Source organism: Ammospiza nelsoni, chromosome 18, assembly GCF_027579445.1.
Source record: "Ammospiza nelsoni isolate bAmmNel1 chromosome 18, bAmmNel1.pri, whole genome shotgun sequence".
NCBI classification, from domain to species: domain Eukaryota; kingdom Metazoa; phylum Chordata; class Aves; order Passeriformes; family Passerellidae; genus Ammospiza; species Ammospiza nelsoni.
Window position 1 is genome coordinate 11,424,034 of NC_080650.1, and position 20,771 is coordinate 11,444,804.

At 52.1% G+C, this 20,771-nt stretch overlaps 1 protein-coding gene across 1 annotated transcript; it reads right to left on the reverse strand.

Annotated features, from left to right (window-relative positions):
* Nucleotides 1-237: 237 nt before the first annotated feature.
* Nucleotides 238-20,504, reverse strand: LRRC75B (leucine rich repeat containing 75B). Its single transcript, XM_059485267.1, has 4 exons — nt 20,247-20,504; nt 15,711-15,839; nt 12,739-12,851; nt 238-1,435 (listed from the first exon to the last, which is right to left on the reverse strand). Exons 1-4 carry the CDS (start codon nt 20,502-20,504, stop codon nt 913-915), a joined length of 1,023 nt encoding a protein of 340 aa, XP_059341250.1. The 3' UTR covers nt 238-912.
* Between the last annotated feature and the right edge of the window lie 267 nt (nt 20,505-20,771).

The window sequence follows — 20,771 nt, forward strand, 5'->3', positions numbered from 1 at the left end:
AGTAAGGTGCTCAGCTGTCAGCTTTTCCTCAATTTCACTTGGAACTTGCAGTTGTAGTACCTTGGATCTTGTAATTTTAGTACAAAAGCACAGTTTTTGAAACCAATCCTACTAATCCACAAGACCGTTCCCATTCCCTGTCCTCCCCCCCTCCTCCCCATCCCATCCCATCCCAACTCATCCCATCCCCCATGCTCCCACCAACACATGCCTCCTTCCCCTCCCTCTCACCCCGGTCACACAGCAAATATCCTGATGCTGCAGTTCCAAGCCATGTGTCCGCCCCAGCCTATGTGATCCAATGGTCTCTGACCAGGTCCCTTTGTTCAGACGTTCATACAAAACACACAATAGGAAAAAAACAAAACAAAAGGAGCCAGACACAAGAGGGAGACACACTGCCGGGCTCCAGCTCTGGCCTCTGAGCCCTTCCACTAAGCTCCACAGCACTAGGCTCTTGGGGCACCTCCTTTCACACTCAAGGCTGCAGGTCCCAAGGTTTCCAAGGTGCATAGGAAAAGGAAGAAAGGAAGTAAACTACAAGCCTGTTTCTGTTTTAGGTTCCCCCCAACCCCTTTCCCTCAACCCAATGGCTGCTGGAGGATATTCTTGACTCCGACAGGTCTTTTCCCGTCTTCCAGTGAGACCCTGCCTGGGGACCAGGTTCACTGTAAGTCACCGGTTCCTCTCTGGAACGTGGGCAATGGGTTTGGCAGCGAGGGGAGGGAGCGGAACACGCCGTGGGGGGAACGACAGGCTTTTGTCTCACAGCAGGTTGGGGGGGAAGATGTCAGGGAAGGCGAGAGAAAAGAGCCAAGGGAAGCCGGTCAAGCTGGCCCTCCGCTTGATGTTTGTACTCAAAAACTTCTCCTTGGGGTTGCTTCAGCGTGCCGGCGCCAGCCCGCTGTTCAGTCACCTCTCGCAGCCCTGCTGAGAAAGAGCACGTGGCGGGGCGCTTCCGGCTGCTTCATCCTCTGGCTGGCTGCCCTCGTGCCCGCCGGCGATCTCAGAGTCGCAGTCAAGCGCCTCATAGATGGTCGGCAGCGTGGTCTGCTGGCTGAGGCGCTTGCGCAGGCCCACCAGCAGCGGCTGCGGCATGGAGGACACGTCCACGTTGTTGCCGAGGTCCACCCAGGCCAGGCAAGGGAACTTGTTCATGTCCTTCATGGTGTCAGTCAGCTCCTTCATGGTGGCCCGCGTGAGGCGGTTGCCATTGAGGGACAGGTGGGTGAGCTTGGGCAGCGCGCCGAGGAAGGGCAGCAGCAGGCGCACCATGTCGTCGTTGAGCTCCGTGAAGCTCAGGTCCACCGAGGTGAGGCGGTCGCCGTGGTTCTGCAGGTAGTAGGCCATGCGGTGCACGTCCCGCATGCTCAGGGGGATCCCTGACAAATCCATGGAGTCCTGGCTCACCTTCTTCTGCAGGCTGGTCTTCAGGCTGGTGGTGGGGAAGGGGAGATGTGGAGAGAGATCATTAAGGTTTAAGCGTCGTTAAGGGGAGAACTCTCGGCCAAGTGAGACAGCATTTGGGACTGGGAGAACTCATCAACAACATGGGCTAGAATGTTAAGGAAAGGGTTAACAGAGCTCACTGGGGAAACAAGCCTTTGCACCATACCTCAGGGCAGACTGTTCTGGGGATGGGGAGATGTTGGGGAAGGGGAGACATCAAGAGAGATCATTAAGGTTTAAGCAAAGCGCTCCCATCCATCCCAGCCAAGTGAGACAGCATTTGGGACAGGGAGAACTCATCAACAACACGGGCTAGAACGTTAAGGAAAGGGTTAACAGAGCTCACTGGGGAAACAAGCATTTGCACCATACCTCAGGGCAGACTGTTCTGGGGCTTTGCTGTGTATTTTCAGCACTTACACATAAACTTTGCCAGAACTGGCTCAACACAGGTTGCTGAAGTGTCTCCCACTAGCAGATGTCAAAGGGTTTGTCTGTATGTGCCCATACAGGCGCTCATACATAGAAAGCAAAAATAACCAAGGCAAGCAAACTTTCCAAAAGCACTGGTTTACTCTGTGTGGGCGCTGTTTGTGAGCCGCCTCTCCAGGTGAATGCCAAGGTCTGTGCTGCAGAGGAGAGCTGTGTTAAATATCTGAGAAATGGATGTTTCATCAGGAAAACAATAGATGGGCAAACTGCACTCCAGGAATGGATTTACTGCGTGTCCCTTTAAAAGCCTTCACAAGCAGCACTTAGTCAGTAAGCAGCACCAGTGGCTGCCTATCTGGGTCTCTGTGGTCAGCAGATCATCTGGGATCTGCTGCAGCTATGAAGAGGCAGGGAGGGCATAAGGGTGCTAAGAGATAACTTCAGCCATTTCTTTTATTGTCTGCCTGGCCAAGGGAGTGAGGAGGAGATAGGAAAGCTGTGTTGTGAGGCTGCTGGGGATGCAAAGGAAATGGGGTGTGGAGCTTAATGATGGACTCTGTGGGTTTTTCAAGAGTGCTGTGAGAAGTGGGAACTGTGGGGCTACAGGAGCTGCTGGGGGATGTGTTGCAAAATTGAGTAGAAATGTGTGTTATTATAACACAGGAGAACCTAATCCCTTCCCTAAATTGTGTTAATCTTGCTGCTCTTTCAGACACATCTTGCCTTAAGGACATAGTAGGAGCCCCTCAGTCATGTGCTCAGGGGGTCTTGTAAGTGCCTTATTGAGTTTGGGAGGATCAGGGTGGGTTAAGCATTAACCACCACTTCCAAGGTCCCCACTGTTCCTGTCTGGCTCTCTGTAGTGTCCTGCACACCTGTGGCACAGCCAGTCCCTGAAAGCAATGGGGACATGGGGACATGCAATTCCCTCGGAGGAGGCTGCAGCACCGCAGGAGCTCCCGTGGCAGGGAGCTCCAAGCCTCAGCATGGCCAGGCTCTGCTGGAGCTGTGCAGAGGACGTGGCACTGCCTCTGCAGCTTTGCTTCACATATGCAGCTCATGGCATCCTAGAAATTTCAGCCCTTAATAATCCCCTATAAGCATGTGTTGACAGAAGTCAGTAAATGGGCACCAGTGCAGGCCACAGCCCTTTGTGGACATGTTCAACACTGGCACAAACCTGCAGTTGCACCTTCTTGACGGAGCATGAGGCAGAAAGATCTCATGGCCTGTCCTGTCAATTCTTAAGCCCACAGATTCCTGCCCTGGGTTTAGCAGTACTTTGCTCAGGCTACTTCTATGTGTCCTTGTATTTCCCATGGGAATTCACTGTGTCCTTGTATTTCCCACGGGAATTCACTGTGCAAGGCTGAAACCATACCTGCAAGCATGCATTTGGACTAAGGAGCTCTCATGGCAGAGAGCTAATAATGGCAGGAATTAACTTTTATTCAGACCTGAAGTATTGTAAGTAAAATGTATTACTAAATATTTACACATCAGATGACCCACACCACACCTTAGTAGATCACAGGAGGGGCACGGGAAGCAGTGCTTGTCTGTCCCGTCAAATGGCAGGGACTGATGTGCTGGGGAATATAATTGGTCTGAGCACACAAGAGGGCCTTGAAGATGGTACTTGATATCCCTCCACTATCTGGGCCCAGAGATGGGACTGTGAAGAATTAATTAATCCAGCACATTGCTTGTAGCAGCAGTGCAGTTCTTTTGCCTGCTGCAGCAGCAGGTGTGAACTGTGCATGCTGTGGTCAGGGTGGCACTGAGCAAGTCTCCCTTTTTCTGCTAACCCAAGACATGCTTGAGATCAGCCCAGGCTTCTGGGAGCTGTATTTCTTCAACTCTCTTGAAAAACAACATGTCTGCTTTGGTATAGTTTGTCACCAATCACTGGCAGTGGTGTAGCACAGTCTACCACAAAAGAGGGTTCATCTTGTCTGAAATTTATCAGGGACCAGCCTCGAAGTTGGAAACATCTCAGGTTTCCCCCAGCACAACAAGAGTTATCCTTGTAGTCATGGCAGGTATTTTATCTGGGTGTTTGATCTGGAGTCCTTGTTCTAGCAGAACAGAGCATCCAATGCTCAGTGCAGGTGTGCATTCATGTGGATCAAGGGAAGCAGGGAGGAATGAGATGGAGTGTGAACCTGAGTGCACAGGGTACCTGTCCCCTGTATCCACAGGGGGCTGGTACAAGAGATACAGCAGCCTTCTCTGGCCTGTAGGGGCTTAGAATAAGGCTTTCTTGGGAGTGGGGAATAGAGCATAAACAAGCCCAGAAACAAGCCTGTAACTACTTCAGTGCCTGTGTTGTACAAACGCAGCCTGTGGCTCCTGGAAATTCTCTATCCCAGTCAAAGCACGGCAGATCTGGGTGGGGGACACAGAACGGAGACACGAGCACAGGGGCACATTCCCCAACCCTAACCCTTGTCTGCGTCTGCGCAAAGCCTCCTCAGACCTTCCTTCTGCGAAGCTGCGGGGCAGGAGCGTGGTTTGGCGAGGGGACGGGAGCCGGGCTGGAGCGGGGACCGCTGGAGGGCACGGCTGAGCCGGCGCCGCTCGCTGCGCCCTCGGCTCCCAGGTGCCGATCGTCCCGCCGCTCCTTAACAGGGCACGGGTCTGAGACCCTCTCGGGGTCCCCTCCGGAGCGACTTGGCTCCGAGTGCAGACAGGGATGACTGAAGGGAAATGTCTGGAAGACAAAGGCAATGTGCTCGTCTGTCTGCGCCCGCTGAGCCTCCCCTCCCTCCGCTCCTGTGGCTGCCGTGAGCAGACTGCAGTAATAAGTCACGGATCGTGCTCTCGGCACAACAGGTACCTTCTGCTGCTCTCCCAGCGCCGAGCCAATGCCCCAAGGAGGCTTTAATCAAGCAGACAAATTATCTTCCCATAATTGATTCTCCAGACCGGACTGCTCCTGGCTGAATGTGCTCAAACCCTCCTGTCCTGTGCCAGAGCCCGCCCTCCCTTCTTTGCTGGCTTGTTTTTCTTTCCTTTCCTGTGTTTTTTGCTGCTTCCTTTTGCCCTCATTGCTGTACCTGCCAGGGTGACTCTGGGCCTCCTGTCTCAGGACCGGGGGGCTCCCTCCTGTGTTTGAGCTGCTCTCTTGCCTATAAAAATGCCTCTTGTAGGGATGTGTTTGTAGGAGCCTCATCCTGGTGGACACAGCCCTGTGCTGCAGCCAGGCCCTCAGCTCTCTGGTAAGTGCTGAAGCATGAGATGCAACACCCCACGCATGCTGTGACCCCTGGCAGCCTCCTCCTCGCCTCCCTGGTGTTTGTGTGCTGCTCCAAGAGGCACAACTAAACCCCACCTCTAGGGCAAGGCACAGAACAGCTACCCAGTCTCTCTATTGCTTCAAAGGAAAATGGGTCTGCAGTCAGAAGTGGGTCAAGGAGATGTGGGTAGATGCTTTACTCTGAATTATCTGACACTTGGAGTTTTTTGGAGGTCTGTTAAGCTCCATTTCTTGGGGGGAGAGGGCCATGATACACAGGGCACCAAGCTCTCAGTCACTCGTGCAGCAGCTGAGAAAATACTAGGTTTATTTCCAGGGAAATGGGTCATGTATTATCCTCTAATTTCTGCACTTGAAACAGGCTTTAAGATTGCTTCAGCTGCAGAGGGCTTTTTTCCTTTTGTGTGAGATACAACAGCTACTTAGCAACGTGGCTCTGGATGCCTGTGGGACTCGTGGACAGAGGCTGCAGAGCACTGGGGGCTGGATTAACCCACTGCTGCTGCAACTGCTGCTCAGGGCACGTTTGTAATTGTGAGGATTTGCATCTGACAAGGATCTGGACCCTGCATGCAGGGCAGCAGACTGTGTTTGTATTATCTGCAGCAAGCCTGGAGAGGAAACAACCCCCCCACTCCCTCAAATGCTGGAGAAATGGCTTGCAAGTGAGAAATTCTTGGAAACTTTGAGCAAGAAACAAGGGCAATGAACTGCCCAGCCCTACTGCCTGCCTGGGGATGCAGCATCCAGTGGGGAATGGGGCTGGCCCAGAGTTCTTTTCATAAAGGATCAGCACCTGCTTGCAGCCCTTCTCCACCTGCTGAGGGATGGGAGCTCTTTGAGGTGCATGTCCTTGCTCCTCATGTGGAAGGTTTTGCTTTGCATTGTTCCCAACTCCCTTCCTGGGGTCTGGCCTTTCTCCCGTGGACAAGGAGGGAGTTTTCCTCCTCCCCTCAGTGCCACTTATCCCATCCCTGGGTGCCAACTCTACTCTTCAGCAGTAGTTAATATTCTCCTCATTACCAGCATTCCCTAGGCTGCACTTTGAGCCTGGCTATGGGAGATCCACCCTGGATCAGTCCACACAGAGCAGGGGGCTGAGAGACCTGTGGGTGTCTGGAAAAAAAAACCCCTCTCAGTGAGAAATGTGGGCTGGGAAAGAGGTGAAACCATCCTGTGCCTCCCCAGGCTTTATTTTGGGATAAAAATCTTCCTCTTTCCACTAACACCCAGCCAGTGTTCCAGCCTCCTGGAAACTCAGCTGGCATTAGCAAATACGGAGCTGTCTTGAAACGGGACAATTAGGGGACCTGAAATTAATTGCTGTCTGTTTGTCTCCAGGACCTGTCCCAAGAGAATTAACCCTCAGGCCATCTTCCAGGTCCTTCTTCATGTCCATGAAGCTGCAGGCTCAGCATGTTTGGTTTTTTTATTAGCACTGAATCCCATCAGTTTCTTGCTCATCAGCTAAATTCTTTGGTGGCAGCACCAAAGAGGTGCAGTGGCTCCTGAGTGATGCCCTGTTGGGACTTGTAGCAGTCACAGTGGTGTCTGGCCTCTTGTTAGCTCTGTGGGGTGTGGGGGAGCTTGTTCAGCCCAAGAATGTTGAATGTCCTGGAGTCTCAGCTCATTTCCTTGTCTCCATGCTATGGAGAAAGGCTGGGAAGGGACAGCAAGAGACAGAATTTTGCTAATGAGGGGTGCTCACCACTTCATGCCTATTTCTCTGGAGAATTACCAGCTTTCTACCACTCTGTCTTTTATTTTTACATTAAATTTGTCTCCAAATATAAAACTTTGCTGATGCCAGAAATTCCCATTAGTGGATATCCCCTCTGTCATTAACAGGCACTGCCAGCAGTGGCTAATTAGCCATGAGTCAGGTATCTCTCAGCTGCTCTTTCTTGCACAGAACCTCAGGCATGTCTGGATGGCATCCCTGCTTTGAGCAGTGATTTAGGGGATGGATTCTGAGCTTTTTAATTGCCTGCTTAGCATAATCTGCTTGCTTTGCTTCCCCAGTGGCACAGGGCGCTGCTGTGCAGGGCTGGCTTTAGCTGCCTCTGAAGGAACATGAAAAAGGAAAAGAGAAGCCTTAAAAGTACTGACCTAGACTAACCCAGCCCCAGCTGGTCCTGGCCCTGCTGGGAGGATGGAGGCAGTGCACAAATGGGTCACTCCCTTGGTCACATCTCCATCCTTGTGCCCAAGCTGTGGAGAGGAGGCAAAGGCAGCCTTTGTCCTGTCTCCCTCCCTCTGCAGCCGGGGTGGGACATGGAAATCTGGAAATCAGCAGTTGTTGATGCAGCTGAGTGCCTCTCTCCTCCTGCCTCTGCTGTCACTTTGTCCTTGAAGGTGTGTTCAAGAAACCTGTGAGCCCTTGGCCTTCCTCCTGCTGCTGCTTGATCTGTCCAAGGCCTCAGGTTGTTTCCCTTCGTTATTTAGGCCTCCCCTAGCAAAGCAGGGAATGCCTCCTTGCTGCAAATATCATCTATTGACCCATGTCCTTGTCAGACCTTCAACTGGGTACGAGTCACAGAGGCACAAGGTCTCTGCTGATTGTTTTTCACTGCTCCCTTCCACCCAGCCTCTGTTATTTCACTCACTTTCTGCCCACCACAGTGTCCTGCTTCTCTTGGCCTTTTTACTCTGGCAGGGCAGTGTCAAGCTGCTGGGTGACCCTTTCTGCACCTCCAACAGCTTTCCAAATATATAGGAACCCCCAAATGTATGCTGTATGCTCCTCAGGGCAGTGTTTGGGATGCTCTGCACTGTAAGGTGAGGGCACAATTCCTGCCATGTCTGTCCATCTGACATCTCTGTGAGCAGCAGCTCCTTGCAAACAGTGTGTGGGGCAGTTCCTGTGCTCCCATATGATGTTTTCCATGTGGCTTCAGTTAACTGACCTGGCTTCCTCTCACTGGAGCAGGAATGATGGTGCCTGTTTACCCTGTTGCATAAGGGTGACACGAAGCTGTAGTTAATATTCTCCTCATGCCATGTGAAGGCTGGGATCTCATCTGCCAGAACTGTCAGCCTCAGTGCTGAGTGATGTTTTCAAGGAAAAAAAAATATGTGAAGCCCTTTAGAGCTGTTTCCTTGAAGTGCTCCAGACACAAGTGCTTTCACTGCATTTTAAAAATGCACCTAATGCTGCAGTGTCTGGCCAATGCACATCAATAACAGAAAGGGAGCAATGAGCCCAGAAGGGATACTGGATTAGCCATGATGAAATTCATTCAGATGAGCAAAGTGAAGCTGTGGTGAGATTTGTGGAAAGGAAAGGCCATATACATGTGGTGTGGGAGTTAACTCCATGCACACAACTAACTGCATTTGCTCTTCCAGAACCAGCCACTGTATAAAGAATCTGGGGGTTTTTTGTCACAATTATAAAGCTGTGTCTGCTGCCTGCTTTGTGGAGTCAGGTTTGATCCTGTGCACTCAGGAAAGGAAGGGTTATACAGAAGGAGCCAGCTCTGGGGATGATGCAAGTGGAAGATACATTAAGGTTCCCTAACACAGCCTTGCCAAGACAGTTCAGTTGTCATCCAGGGCTTCCTAATCACAGTACCAGACTGTGATCCAGCTCTCCAGACAAAGGCAGTCTTCACCTGATACCCTTCTCCCTCTCTGCTCTGAACTGCAGCCCAAAAAGCAATACACCCTCTGGGTCCCACCCTGTTCTGGCAGCAGATGGTGACAGTTTGCTTGAATTCAGCATGGCAAGAGGCCCCAAGAATTCTGAAAACAAGAATTAATAACATCTGAAAGTTCTGCATCTGTCAAAAATCCACAGGAGTGGCACTGATAGCCCAAACGGTTTATGTCTGTATAAGGGAGCATTTCTTAATGCATTACTCTTTACACACTAAACATCAATTTAACGAGAAAGTGAAGCTGGAGTTATACAACACTCCAGGATGTATTCTGCTCATTAAGTGGGAGTGATCTATACAACTGTAAAATGGTGCTAAAACCAAATTCCCTCTAGGAGATAAAGGACTGAAAATTGTGTAGTAGTTATGCTAGTCCCTGCAAAAAAAAAAAAAAAATGCTGCAGAAATCTTATCCTTCACCTTTTGAGCTTTCAATTTTAATACCCCCAGAGTCAATCTGCATGAGCTTATCCTCCTGGTTTGGTTAGGCAGCCAACCCAAGCAGGGCAGAGCCAGTGGGGTGCAGGCTGCTGGCTGCAGACAGGATTTTGCAAAGGAGCCCCTTCTTTTCAGTGTGGCAATCTTAGTCTGAGTATCCCCCGGGCAGCTGAAATAGTTTTTTTTGGGTGACTGCACATCTGGGGACTGCAGTCCCCAGATTCACCCTGCCTTGTACAAGGCACACAGCCACTCCAGGGAGCACACAGGCATGGGTGCAGAGGGCAGGTTGCCTCCCAGCTTCACCTTCAGGAGTTTGGTCAGGCACAGGAACCAGAGAGAGCCTGGCCTGGATGCCTCCTGCTCCCTCCAGCTGCTGTTGGACCCACAGTGAGCTTTCTCCTTCCACATTTCTGTATGGGCTCTGCCTGTGCACTGAAACAGCAGTGCTTGAAGAAATGTCTCTTATCTTTCTGCTTCACCAGCTCATGGGTGGCTCAGGTGTGCACCTGCTGGATGTGGGTCCCACTGAGAGCAGCTGGGGATGCAACTGCTGTGAGTTTGCTTGTGACCCACTGGTTTGGCAGTGGGCACAAACACCTGGTGCATGATCTGACTCCAGTATTGCAGCACCACAGCTCCATAACAGCCCAAATGTAATTAAAACCTGGCAGATGCTCCAAGCTCTCTGTATGGCTGAGCTTGCTAATTATCTCCTGGACCCATCTAACATGCTGCAGAAAGTAGAAATTGCATTTCAGAGAGCAAGGGAGTCGGGCATCAGCTCTGTGAAAGCCAGATGCCAACGCCCAGGAGGCTGCAAAAGCAAGAGGAGAATTTGGTTTCTGAATGTGGTCTCCATGCACAGACCCTCCCTGCTGTCCTTAACCCCCACAAGATTTTAGAAATTCCTTCAAAGTATTTCTGCTACACCCATGCTCTTTGCAGGACCCAAAGAGCAGGAAGGGTGCAAGCCAAGGGCACAGGGTTTGAGACAGATCCTGTAGTAAAATACTCCCACTAGCAGACAGAGGGAAGTGCAGAATGTAAAAACAGCCTGCCTGAACAAACTTATGCCTTGGTATCTCCAAAAGAAGCAGCTATTTCTTGCTTGCCTGCTACTGGCAACACCCATTTTCTTGCAGCGGCCTCAGATGCCAACTCTGCAGGCGTCTTCTGCTGCAAACTGCAAAACATTTCATCTCCACACTTAAAAGAGAAAGCTGTGCTGTTAAATATTTCATCAAAATTAATTTGTGCCTTATGTAACACATTGTAACTGGGTGTGGTAGCCAGGCAGGGCAGCCCATTTCAGACCCATTGCACATTGCCTTGCTGCCCTCTCCCTGCTTGTGCTCACAGGTGTTCTGTACCTGGCCAATACCTGGGGCCTGACCCTCTATGTGGGGTGCTCATGGACCCAGAGCTCTTCCTCTGGCCACAAACCTCCTCTCTGTTGTTGCTAAGGATGGGTTTGCAGCACTTTGCACGCTGTGCAATCACAGGGAACACTTCCAGTTTGACCCTTCATCCTCAAGTCCAGCTGGAGAAGAGGTTTGCCTGCAAGGAGGAGTCTGGAGATCTGAACTTCTTCTCTTTAAACTTGGGATGAGGTCAGGACTGCCATCTATATCCTGCATCCCCAGTATTCTGCAGGATCCCACAGGGAAAATGTCATTGAGTGGGTCTGGAAAAGGGCTCACTCAGCTCTGAGAGCTCAGTCCTGTTCTGAGCTGTGCTTGGCACCTGCAAAGCAGCACAAACAGTCCAGCCCTGTGGGTGCTGGGGCTGAGAGCACTGGGAGTGCTCAGCTCCTGCCAAAGTGGGCCTGCAGGTGCAAGAGGAGGCAGATGGCCTGGAAATCATGGCATTGGGGATTTTATTCCTTAGGATGCACTGGGAACCTGCCTCTGAGTCAGAACGAAAGGTATGATGGAAATGTCAACTCTCATGGGGGATTTTAAGTTGCTGGCACACACATCAAAGACCAAAAGCATCAGAAAAGCCCAAGGCCATTCTCAGAGTGCTGCTGATTTTGCATTTCTTTTTATCCAATCCTGCATTTATTCCTGTGAATCTAATGGGGCTGACATGAGCTCTTTTCTCAGTCACTTCTCTGTCTTTTCTTCAGCAGTGGTGATCTGTGTCACAAGAACAGGGTTTGCTCCAGAAAATGACAAGAGGAGGGGTGGATTTAAAAGACATGGGGATTGCTCTTTATCTGGGCAGAAAAACCAGCAAGTGGCAAGGAGGGAACGAGTGTGGGTGTCCAAATACACTTCTAGTGGTGCAAAGCAGCTGCCATCCAGTAGCTGTCAGTGACCAGCGTGCTCTGAGCTGGGTTCTCTGTGCATCTGCACCATCCCAGGGTGTCAGAGCCCAGGACATCCCTCTGCTGTCCAGGACCCCTGCCAGGGGGCTCAGGGACCCTGGCACAGAGCCCAAACACCTGTGGGTTTGATTATGACCCGTGGAGCAAATTACCAACCTTGTATGAAGATCAGCAAGCCACAACACTTTAGGTAGAATATTAGTGAATTTATCACAGGGTGGAAAAGTAGATTTTGGGGTTTTTGGTATGGGGGTTCAGGAGGCAAGATGGAGGGAACTGGGCATGTCCAGCCTTTCTCCTTCTTCTTCTTGGCCTCCATCTTCTGCTGTGATGGTGGCACTTACAGATTGGTTTAGAGTAGAAGCTCACTGTCTAACAGAGGTGATAGGTGTTGGGAAGGAATTGTAAACATTGTACATGTAGTTTTTAGTATAAAGACATAACACAGCCTGGGGGCAGGCAGGGTGCCTGGAACTGTCCTGCTGGATGGACTTCGGCAGGGCAGGAGAAAATTTTCTATAGATAAGAAACAATGAACAACCTTGAGACTGAGAAATGAAGAGCTCTGACTCCTTCTTCAAGTGCCGGGCTGGGAAAAGAGACTTTGAACAACCTTGGGGTCACTCTGAGCAGCCAAAGATCCCAACACCAGGGCCCTCTGCAGGTGCTGGCAGAGAAGTGGGAGCTAAGAAGGATGGGCACCTCCCTGCCAGCCACCCCAGAGGGGGTCCTGCCGAATGGGGTGATCACTGGGGGCAGTGCCTCATATGGGACACTTTTCCCACCGTCAGGGATGCTTTGAACGAGGACAGGGTGTGATGCAGAGCTGGAAACAGCTCCCTTTGGCACATGGGGGGTTTTGCAGGCTGGCAGCCCTGGCCATGCTGCTGGGGCCAAACACCCTGCAGGCCCTGCAGGAGGGGTGTCTGTGCTGTGCACTCAGGGGGGATTGATTTCAGAGCACTTCGGAGAGGGTGAGGAGCTGTAATACCACACAGGAAGGAGCAAAACACGTCAAAGAGAGTCCTGCTGGGGCTGGGTTTTGGCAGAGGCTGCATGCAGCTGCTGTGTGCTGCTTTCAGTCCTGTCTCCATCTGAGGAGGGTGGGATGGGCTGCCCAGGCACATCCCCCTCCGTGCCCACCCACACCATCCCTGCCGGGCTCTTACCACACTTGGGACTTCCTGCGGGGCATCCCGTGCCGGTGCCACTTGGAGTGCGGGGTCAGGTGGTAAATCAGCTGCCTGCAGATCCTGTCCGAGGATTTCCAGGGGTCATACTCCTGAAAGCAAAGGGACAGCTCAGACTGCCTGCACCACAGCAGAGCATGGGAGAAGGAGGAAGGCAGAGGAAGATGGGAAAGGAATAAAGATGGCAGTGGAGAAGGGTCATGTATGTAAGGGAGCAGAGGAAGAGAAGAGGGAATGGAAGAGGAATGGTGAGAAGGCCTGAGATGCCTCTGCCATATGCCCACTCCTCCTGGGGTGGAGCAGGAGCAGGAGGAGTTCTGCACTGCCAGGAGGAACCCAGCCCAGCCCAGCATGTTCCTGCCCAGAGCAGGGCTACAGTTTCACAGCCCACCCAGGAACAAGTGAAACTCAGAAGAGAAGATCATTTTCTAGGGCTGAGGCAGGGGTGACTGACAATGCTCTGTTACAGGGACCCCTGTGCTGCCAACTCCTTGTGTTACAGGACAGTGCTGAATTTCTGTGAATTACCTTGCTGCTGTGCTTCCCCAAACTCTGTCTCTGGACTATCTGATACCCTGATGTGGGAAGGTCAGTCAGTGGCACCCTTGCCCCATCCCCAAGGTGCTTCTTGCTCCTCCTGCAGTAACACACTGACTCCACAGCCTCCTGTGCTCTAGCTGGGAGATGTCAGGACAGGAAACTTAGTCCACAGTCCATCTTACTTCCTTGCAGTCCACTCTGCTACAGGAGGTGTGAGTTTGGGAGCTTGCAATGCCAGCAGTTCCCTCCCGCCCCTGCACTAACTCGTCAGGAAAAGAAGGCACCCACATGTTTGCTCTGCCTTCCTGGGTTATTTTTGCACTTGTTCTTTAGTGCCATGTCTTGGAACAGAACCTCTTCCTCTGCTGAAGCAGAATGGCAAATGGCAGCTGCTGAAGGCTGGGAATTCTGCCTTCCCTGTTGTATTTTCCAATTGCTGACAGACACCTGCATTCCCTCCCCTCAGCCCTCCAGCCACGGGCCACATGTGCATTTAGGGATTTGATAGGTGAACACCCAGAAAAGCTGTCAGGGAATGCAGGGATTTATTCCTTACTGTGAGCAGTTAAAGCTCTGCTCTGGGGGCCAACAGCTGCTCTGTGGCTTTGCTCAGCAGTCCCTGAGGGATGCACTGCCAGCACGTGGCAGCTCCCCTGTGCCAAGGGGAGAGGGATCCCAGCCTTGTGCTCAGCTGAGCATCCCTGATCCCCATCCCAGCCTCCCTAGGAGCCCTACAGGGACTGGCCCATGTCTCTGGATTAGGTGCTTTGTTTTTGACTCCTGTGTGCTGGCAGGGCTGCAGCTGGCACTCTGCTGTCACCCACCACAGCAAACCTGTCCAAGTGGGTGCACGTGCACAGAGGCTCCAGAGCAGCAGCTGGCACAGAGCCCTGCGAGTGATTGTTGGCTCCCAGCTGAGAGTTACCCTCCTGTTCTTTCCTGTGTCCTCTCTGATTTAATTCCCACTGACAGGCTGGGAATTGCACTGTAATGCAGTTACACCCACCAGATGCTCAGCCAGGGTCGGAGAGGGGACGTGGGCTGGTGTTGTTCTGGGAAGGGTGTGCTGCTGTAGGTACTGAATTTCTAAAAGAACTTAATTAAATCATTAAACCTCTGCTGGCTTTGAAGGGCAACTCAGGTGCTCAACATCTTCCTTAGGAATGGGGAAAACAATTTTTTATGTAATGGTACGTGTGTCAGTGCATCCATAAGCCATGAAACTAGAGAGGGGGGATAAGCAGGTGTATAAAAATGGCAATGTGTTATCTGCCAAACACATGGGAACTGGATTAGAGCAAGGTCCCCTCCTGCTGCCTGCCCTGAGGGGCACTGCACAGCATGGCCTTGGAGAAGGTCTGGTAGAACAGCTGGAGATGAGGTCAGGCGAAGTGTGGGTAAAGACCACCCCAGCCCTTCCTGCAAATGCTTACATGAATTACACAGACATTACTCTTGGAAAGGGTTTTTTTTTTTTTTTTTCCCAGGCTTTGCTACAGCCTAATAATGATGATTAAACTTTGGCTAAATGTGGTTTGTCTATTGAGACATGACTGGTTAATTGTTATCAGTGAGCCTCACGAGATGGCAGAACAAGGTTAGCAATGCCACTAATCTACACCAGGCATTCAGTGTATTCCCTGGGGCACTGCTGCTTGCTCTGAGCTCTGTGTTCTTAATATCTCTCTTTGAATAAAGAAATTCACTCTATTCCTCTCCTTATAAAGCAAACATGACACTTGCCAAGCCCAATGAGCAAATGGGTACACTGCAAATCCAAGTGTCTGAGGTGGCAAAGGGTAACAGAAATTGATGCTGGTTGTGGCAGTGGGACTGGGACATCTGTGATGTCTGTCTGTTCTCAGCCCTGCCCTTCTGCTCTGCAGTCCTCATCCTCTGAAGGAAATGCTGGAGCATTCAGGGATACTGTGCACATAACACACCAGTGGCAATACATTCCTGCAGCACCATTCTCTGTGGGGAACTCTGAGACTTTATGGGGACAAATAATGCTGGGTTGAGGTAGTTACATATGGCAAAGGGCCCAGGAAGAGAGAGGTGATTTTCCTGCAGAGATCTCTGCTTTCCTCTGCAGGTCCATGAGCTCTAATTGCTTTGAACCCCTGTGATACCACTGATTATGTCTCTGCCCTGTCACTAAGTTTACTATGGGCACAAAAAGTAATTTCCTAATCTCTGTGCACATAGCCATCCTCTCCTCCAGCTGCATTCATGTTTTGAAGTATTTTTAACCGATTTCTACAGAAAAGTGCCCCACAATCCAGATGCTGCCACTCCCAGGGCACGCTCTGCCTGGCTCTGGAGGATTGATGCAGCACCAGCTGCCCCAGCAGGGCTCTCTGCATCAGTGCTGTGCCACAAAGCACTCACTGAGCTGGGGGAAAAGTCACCTTTTTGGGACACTGCAGGTCTCTGGCAAGGCTCATCAGCAGGTCATGGGAGATGGGATCCACCAAGTTGAGGAAAGTTGCATTTTTGTAGAGCACTTCATTGAGAAATGTTCCTTCCAGTCCTAGGTCCTACAACAAAAACAGACACAGTCAGGCACACAGATTTCCTCAGGGCTATAGCCATGGGATGTTCTGAAACCAGAAAGTAAATCTGCTGTGGTGCCAGCTGGATGCCCAGTACAGGAAATTATCCAGCAGAGTTGGATTATCCAGCCACGTCTGACCCAGCATTGCTGTGCAGCCAGAGAGCTGAATGAGATGCTGTGCTAATTTCAGCTAGTCCACCTTATTCCCACCTACCACAGGAAGGTGAGAATTCTATCATTTCCAGGCTGGCTGGAGCCTGGAGAGAATTCACTTCAGAGAAACACAGTTTTGTCAGCTCTATGTGTGAATCTGCTGAAGAAGCCAAGCAGGAAGACTGGTTTTAAAAGCTGCTTCTCCAATCTCAGCTTTTCTGGAAGAATCAGACCTCTCTCAGGTATTTAGATGCTGCCATATGCCCTGGTGGTGGCTGGCTGAGCAGAAGTCCTGCCCACCTGTGTGAGTTTAGCTGTGCTGTGAATTTCTCAGGATGGGGTGCAGTGTTAAATTTAGAGGTGGCTTCACACCACAGTCAGAGGAGCTCCTCTTCCATCTTCCACAGTGTGGGTTAGGGGAGCATCTGTGGTCCATGCAACTTATCTGTGTGCACCAGGGGATGGGGCATCTTTGAAAACCTCAGCATCTTTGGGAGCAAAAAGCCTTCCCAGGGCCAAATGGATAATACTGCAAAGAACTAAGGAGAAAGCAAAGAGCTAATATACTGACACAGTTATTACAATAAAAAGGTACCTCAGAGCTGTGAAAAACAAACAAAAAATTTTTTTTAAATGTAGGAAAGAGAGATCACATATTCACATATGAAAAAAATACCCTAGGAGTAGAGATGTAGAACAGAAAAACCCTCTAGTAGGGATAGTGCTGGGTTTGATTCAGTTGATAAGGGGGGCTCAGCTAAGGGAGGGAACAAGTCTTTTCCCCATTCTGTATGCAGCTGACAGGAGAAATGAATAAGCAAATGGGTGCCCCATATGTTCACACTGCTCTACTGAGTGTATGTTTCAGGCACCACCCAGTGACTGGGAGCTAAAAAAAAAATGGAGTGAGGGGGGGGGAAAAGCTGGATGTGTGCACATACATCACCAACAGGGCCAGAGCCATGGAGGGCAGGGGTTTGGGATCTTAACTCCAAGCACCAATCAAAGCCAGTGCCTCATCCTGCTCTGGATATGCTGGACTGAGCAGGAAGCACAATCCCAAAGAGACCCTGGCTAGAGACACAGGAAGGGAGAATAAATGAAATACTTTACCATCACTCTGTGTACACAAACGGCACCTGTAAGCAGGCAAGGGACCCAAGCAGTGGATCAGCCCTGAAGGACAGACAGCCACAGCTGGACATGGGCCAGGAGCCTGCCAAGGCATCATGCCAGTGTCTCCCTTAACCATAAGGCTTCAGGGAAATGGAGCCTCCCACAGCAAGTGTAATGTGCACAGATGAAGAAAGCTGCTGTGGGGATGGCATGGCTGGGCATGCAGCAGTGGATGTCAGAGCAGTAATTAAACTCCCCCAGTTGAAACTGTACCATTAAGATGAATCTGCATTCCCATTATAAATCCTGCCTGCAAGGGTTTTTTTTCAGTAATATAGCTGTAAATGTTCACTGCACATTGATATTCCATAAATTCTTAGCCCGGAGGCATTGCAGCTCATCTTACTTATTTCCCTCTCTCCCTCCCTCTCCCTCTCATTTCTTGGAAAATTTTGTACCAGCTAAAAGGTGGCTGCAGACAGCAGAATATTATAACTCTTGCCAGTTCAGTTGGCTTAGTGCTGTTGTCTTAAAAATGACACTTTGCCATCGTCTCAGCACAGGGAAAAGAGATTACAGCAGACTTTTTGCTGGTCTAAGTCTAATGTCTCCCTGGGCTTCAGCTGAGGGATCAGCCCACCTAGATCAGCAGGAAAACTGATCTGGCTCCTGCTGGTGGCATTTCTGGGGTGGATGGTGTGCAGTGGAGCTGACCAAGTGTTCGTGTACAAAGCACACCTGCACCTGCACCTGCTCTCCATGCACTCCTCTGAAATGCTGGGATCCCACACCTGTGTCAGTGGATTTGCTGCCTGCCTTGCTTGCTTTACATTACCACACCCTCTGAACATCCCAGGAACAGTCTGCAGCCCTCAGGGGAAAACCCCTGGCAGATCCATCAGCAGGGAGCACCTGCAGGGCTGGGCAAGCAGGAGGCACACAGGGGATCCCGTGTCCTCTGCTCTGGCTGAGCTCTCTGCTCCCCTGAGCAGGCTGCAATTCCAATCCCACCGTTTCTCTGCCTTCCCTGGGGCGTTTGCATCCTGGCCAAGGCATGGTGATGAGGTGTGGTGTTAAATACCCTCCCTGTCCACTGGAGTGAACAAGGAATCTCTCTTTTTCCAGGTAACAAACAGACCCTCACCTGGGACACACTAACCCGTGGCTCCCGAGAGCGTGACACTGCCAAGGTAAGGGGGGACAAATGGGGACCCAGCTAAAGGGTGGATGCAGCTGTGGAGTGAGGAAAATCTGTGAGTTAGAAAAAAAGGCTGATCTGAAGCTGGCATTGGACACATGAGGAGGACTGGTGGTGATTGCATGACCCCAGCCTGGGGTGTGGTACATGTTAGTGGTGCAAACCCTCCATCTCTGAAACCTCAGAGTGCTCAATGAACCAGAGGCTTTGGGGTGTTGCTGGATGGGTTCCCATCTTGCTTGGCAGAAGATGCTGTGATTACAGGATGCATGTGCCACTGTTCTGCTGTGAGCAGATGGGCAGGCAGTCACTGTTTCATCATGGCCAGGCAGAACTGGGGACCAGGAAGAACATGGGGAACTGGAAAGGCAGCAGGCAACACGTGAATGTTCATGGCATGGTAATTCTCGAGCGCAGATGTGGGGAGGCCAGGTGTTCAACTGATCCTGAAAGGAGCTTAGAAATGACCCTGCATTCCATATGGCCCCGTGCCTGAGCACTCAAACCCTGCCTGGTCACAGATGGACCTTCTGGAGACCTCCCGGGTCTGTGGAAGGTTTCAGTGCCTCAGTCTCCAGGAGAGGTGCTGAGCACTACAGAAAATGACATTCTGTAGCTCTGGCCTCTGGCATACCCTAGTAAAGTCTGTTCATGGTACATCACCATGTCCATGAAGTGAGTGCTTGCCTCTCTTTCTTCACAAGCTTCTTGCGATAATGCCTTCCCAAAACTGCCTTAAATCTTATTCAACCCTTGTCTGCCATACTGGTGCACACACAGAGGTTTGCTGTGAATTTATCTGTCTACATGTGTGACAAAAAGAGTGTGGTGCTGGTAACAATCTTCCAGTGAATGCTGAAGTAGTGAACAGGAGAAGCAGAGATGGAATTTTGGTCCTGTGGATTCTCACCTGTGAGTGTGTAACCTCCTGGCAGCCCAGGGCAGTGAGCACCACTGTCAGATGTGCTGTAAAACCCTGGACATGCAGGGCAGGCAGGGCTGTGCATGCAGCTCCCTGCAGCTGGTGGTGTGGGTGAACGAGCATCCAGTGAGCCAGACCCTGCTCCACTGCACTCACACCCAAAGGCCACTTGCTACTAAGGAAGAGATAATGCACATTGCCAAGATGAAGTTAGATGATCCTTATCTAATGAAGCAACGCGACAAGCCACAAACTGATGGTGTTTGATGTCCCCATCAGAGGTGGAATTTGTCCCCTGTGCCACCAGTCAGAGAGTTGCCTGCAGTTTGGGGCAGCTGAGTTTGCCTGGAAAGTGATGGAAGCAGTGAGTGATGGAGGAGATGGCTCGGTTCCAGCAGCAGGGCTCTGTCCTCAGCATCAGTTTGGCACCACACTGTCTGCACACTGCCTGTGCTGTTCCTGAATGGCGGCAGACTGAGACGTGCTCCCACTGATACACTGACCCCTTTACCTCTCCTCTCAGCCTCGCCTGTCCCAGAGGTGCCCTCCAAAGCCATTTTGGGGTTTCCCAGATATATCTCAGCCAGGCTGGCTGAGTGGCCATAACGGGATGTGGTGGCAGTGGGTGGCTTTTTTCTGGAGGGGCATCAATCTGAGCACACCCTCGGGCTGGCATGGAGGTGTGTGGATGGGCACAGCTCAACCCCGGACCCCCCTTCTCCTGCACAGCAGCTCCTCCAGCCCCTCTCTGTGCCCCGGCAGCCGGGCCAGCCGGGGTCGGGGAGGTGGATGGTGCCCCTGGCACGGAGGGCACGGAGCGGGGCACGGAGCGGAGAAAGGCAGCACAAAGAGCCCCCCAAGGGGGCTGCACACCCCGCGCCGGGCAGGGGGCTCCTGCACCGCGGCTCCCGCAGCCCCGCACGGCCCTTTGTCCCTGCCCCGCGCGCATCCCGCATCCCGCATCCCGCATCCCGCATCCCGCATCCCGCATCCCGCTGTACCTTCCTGAGCAGCCGGAGGATGTGCACGGCGTGCTCCCGCTTGTGCTCCCGGATGGTGGCCTGGATCTCCCGCAGCCACCCCACCCGCCGCACGTAGGGCGCGGGCGATGCTTTCCGCAGCACCCCGGGCAGCTTCTGCGGGTGCAGCAGCAGCGACGAGAGGTGGAAGTCGCCGCGGCCGCTCTCCAGCCTGCCCGGGCACGGCTCCTCGCCGCTCTCCTCCTCCAGGCTGCTCTGCCGGCTCAGCCGGGAGCCCATGGCCGCGCTCGGGCCGGGCGGGCTCGGGGCTCGGGGCTGCGGGCCGGGGGAGGCGCCGCGGAAGGCGGAGGGTGCGGGCTGCCCCGCCCGGCCGGCCCCGCCCCGGCTCCCCGAGCTGCCCGAGCTGCCCGAGCTCCGGTGCCCCGCTCTGCACCCGCTCCGCACCCGCCTCCAGCCCCAGGAGCCTCCTCCTCCTCCTCCTCCTGCCGGGCTGGCTCTGCCCGGAGATGCTCGCTGGGGAGGACAAAGAGAGAAGCGGGTGCTGCC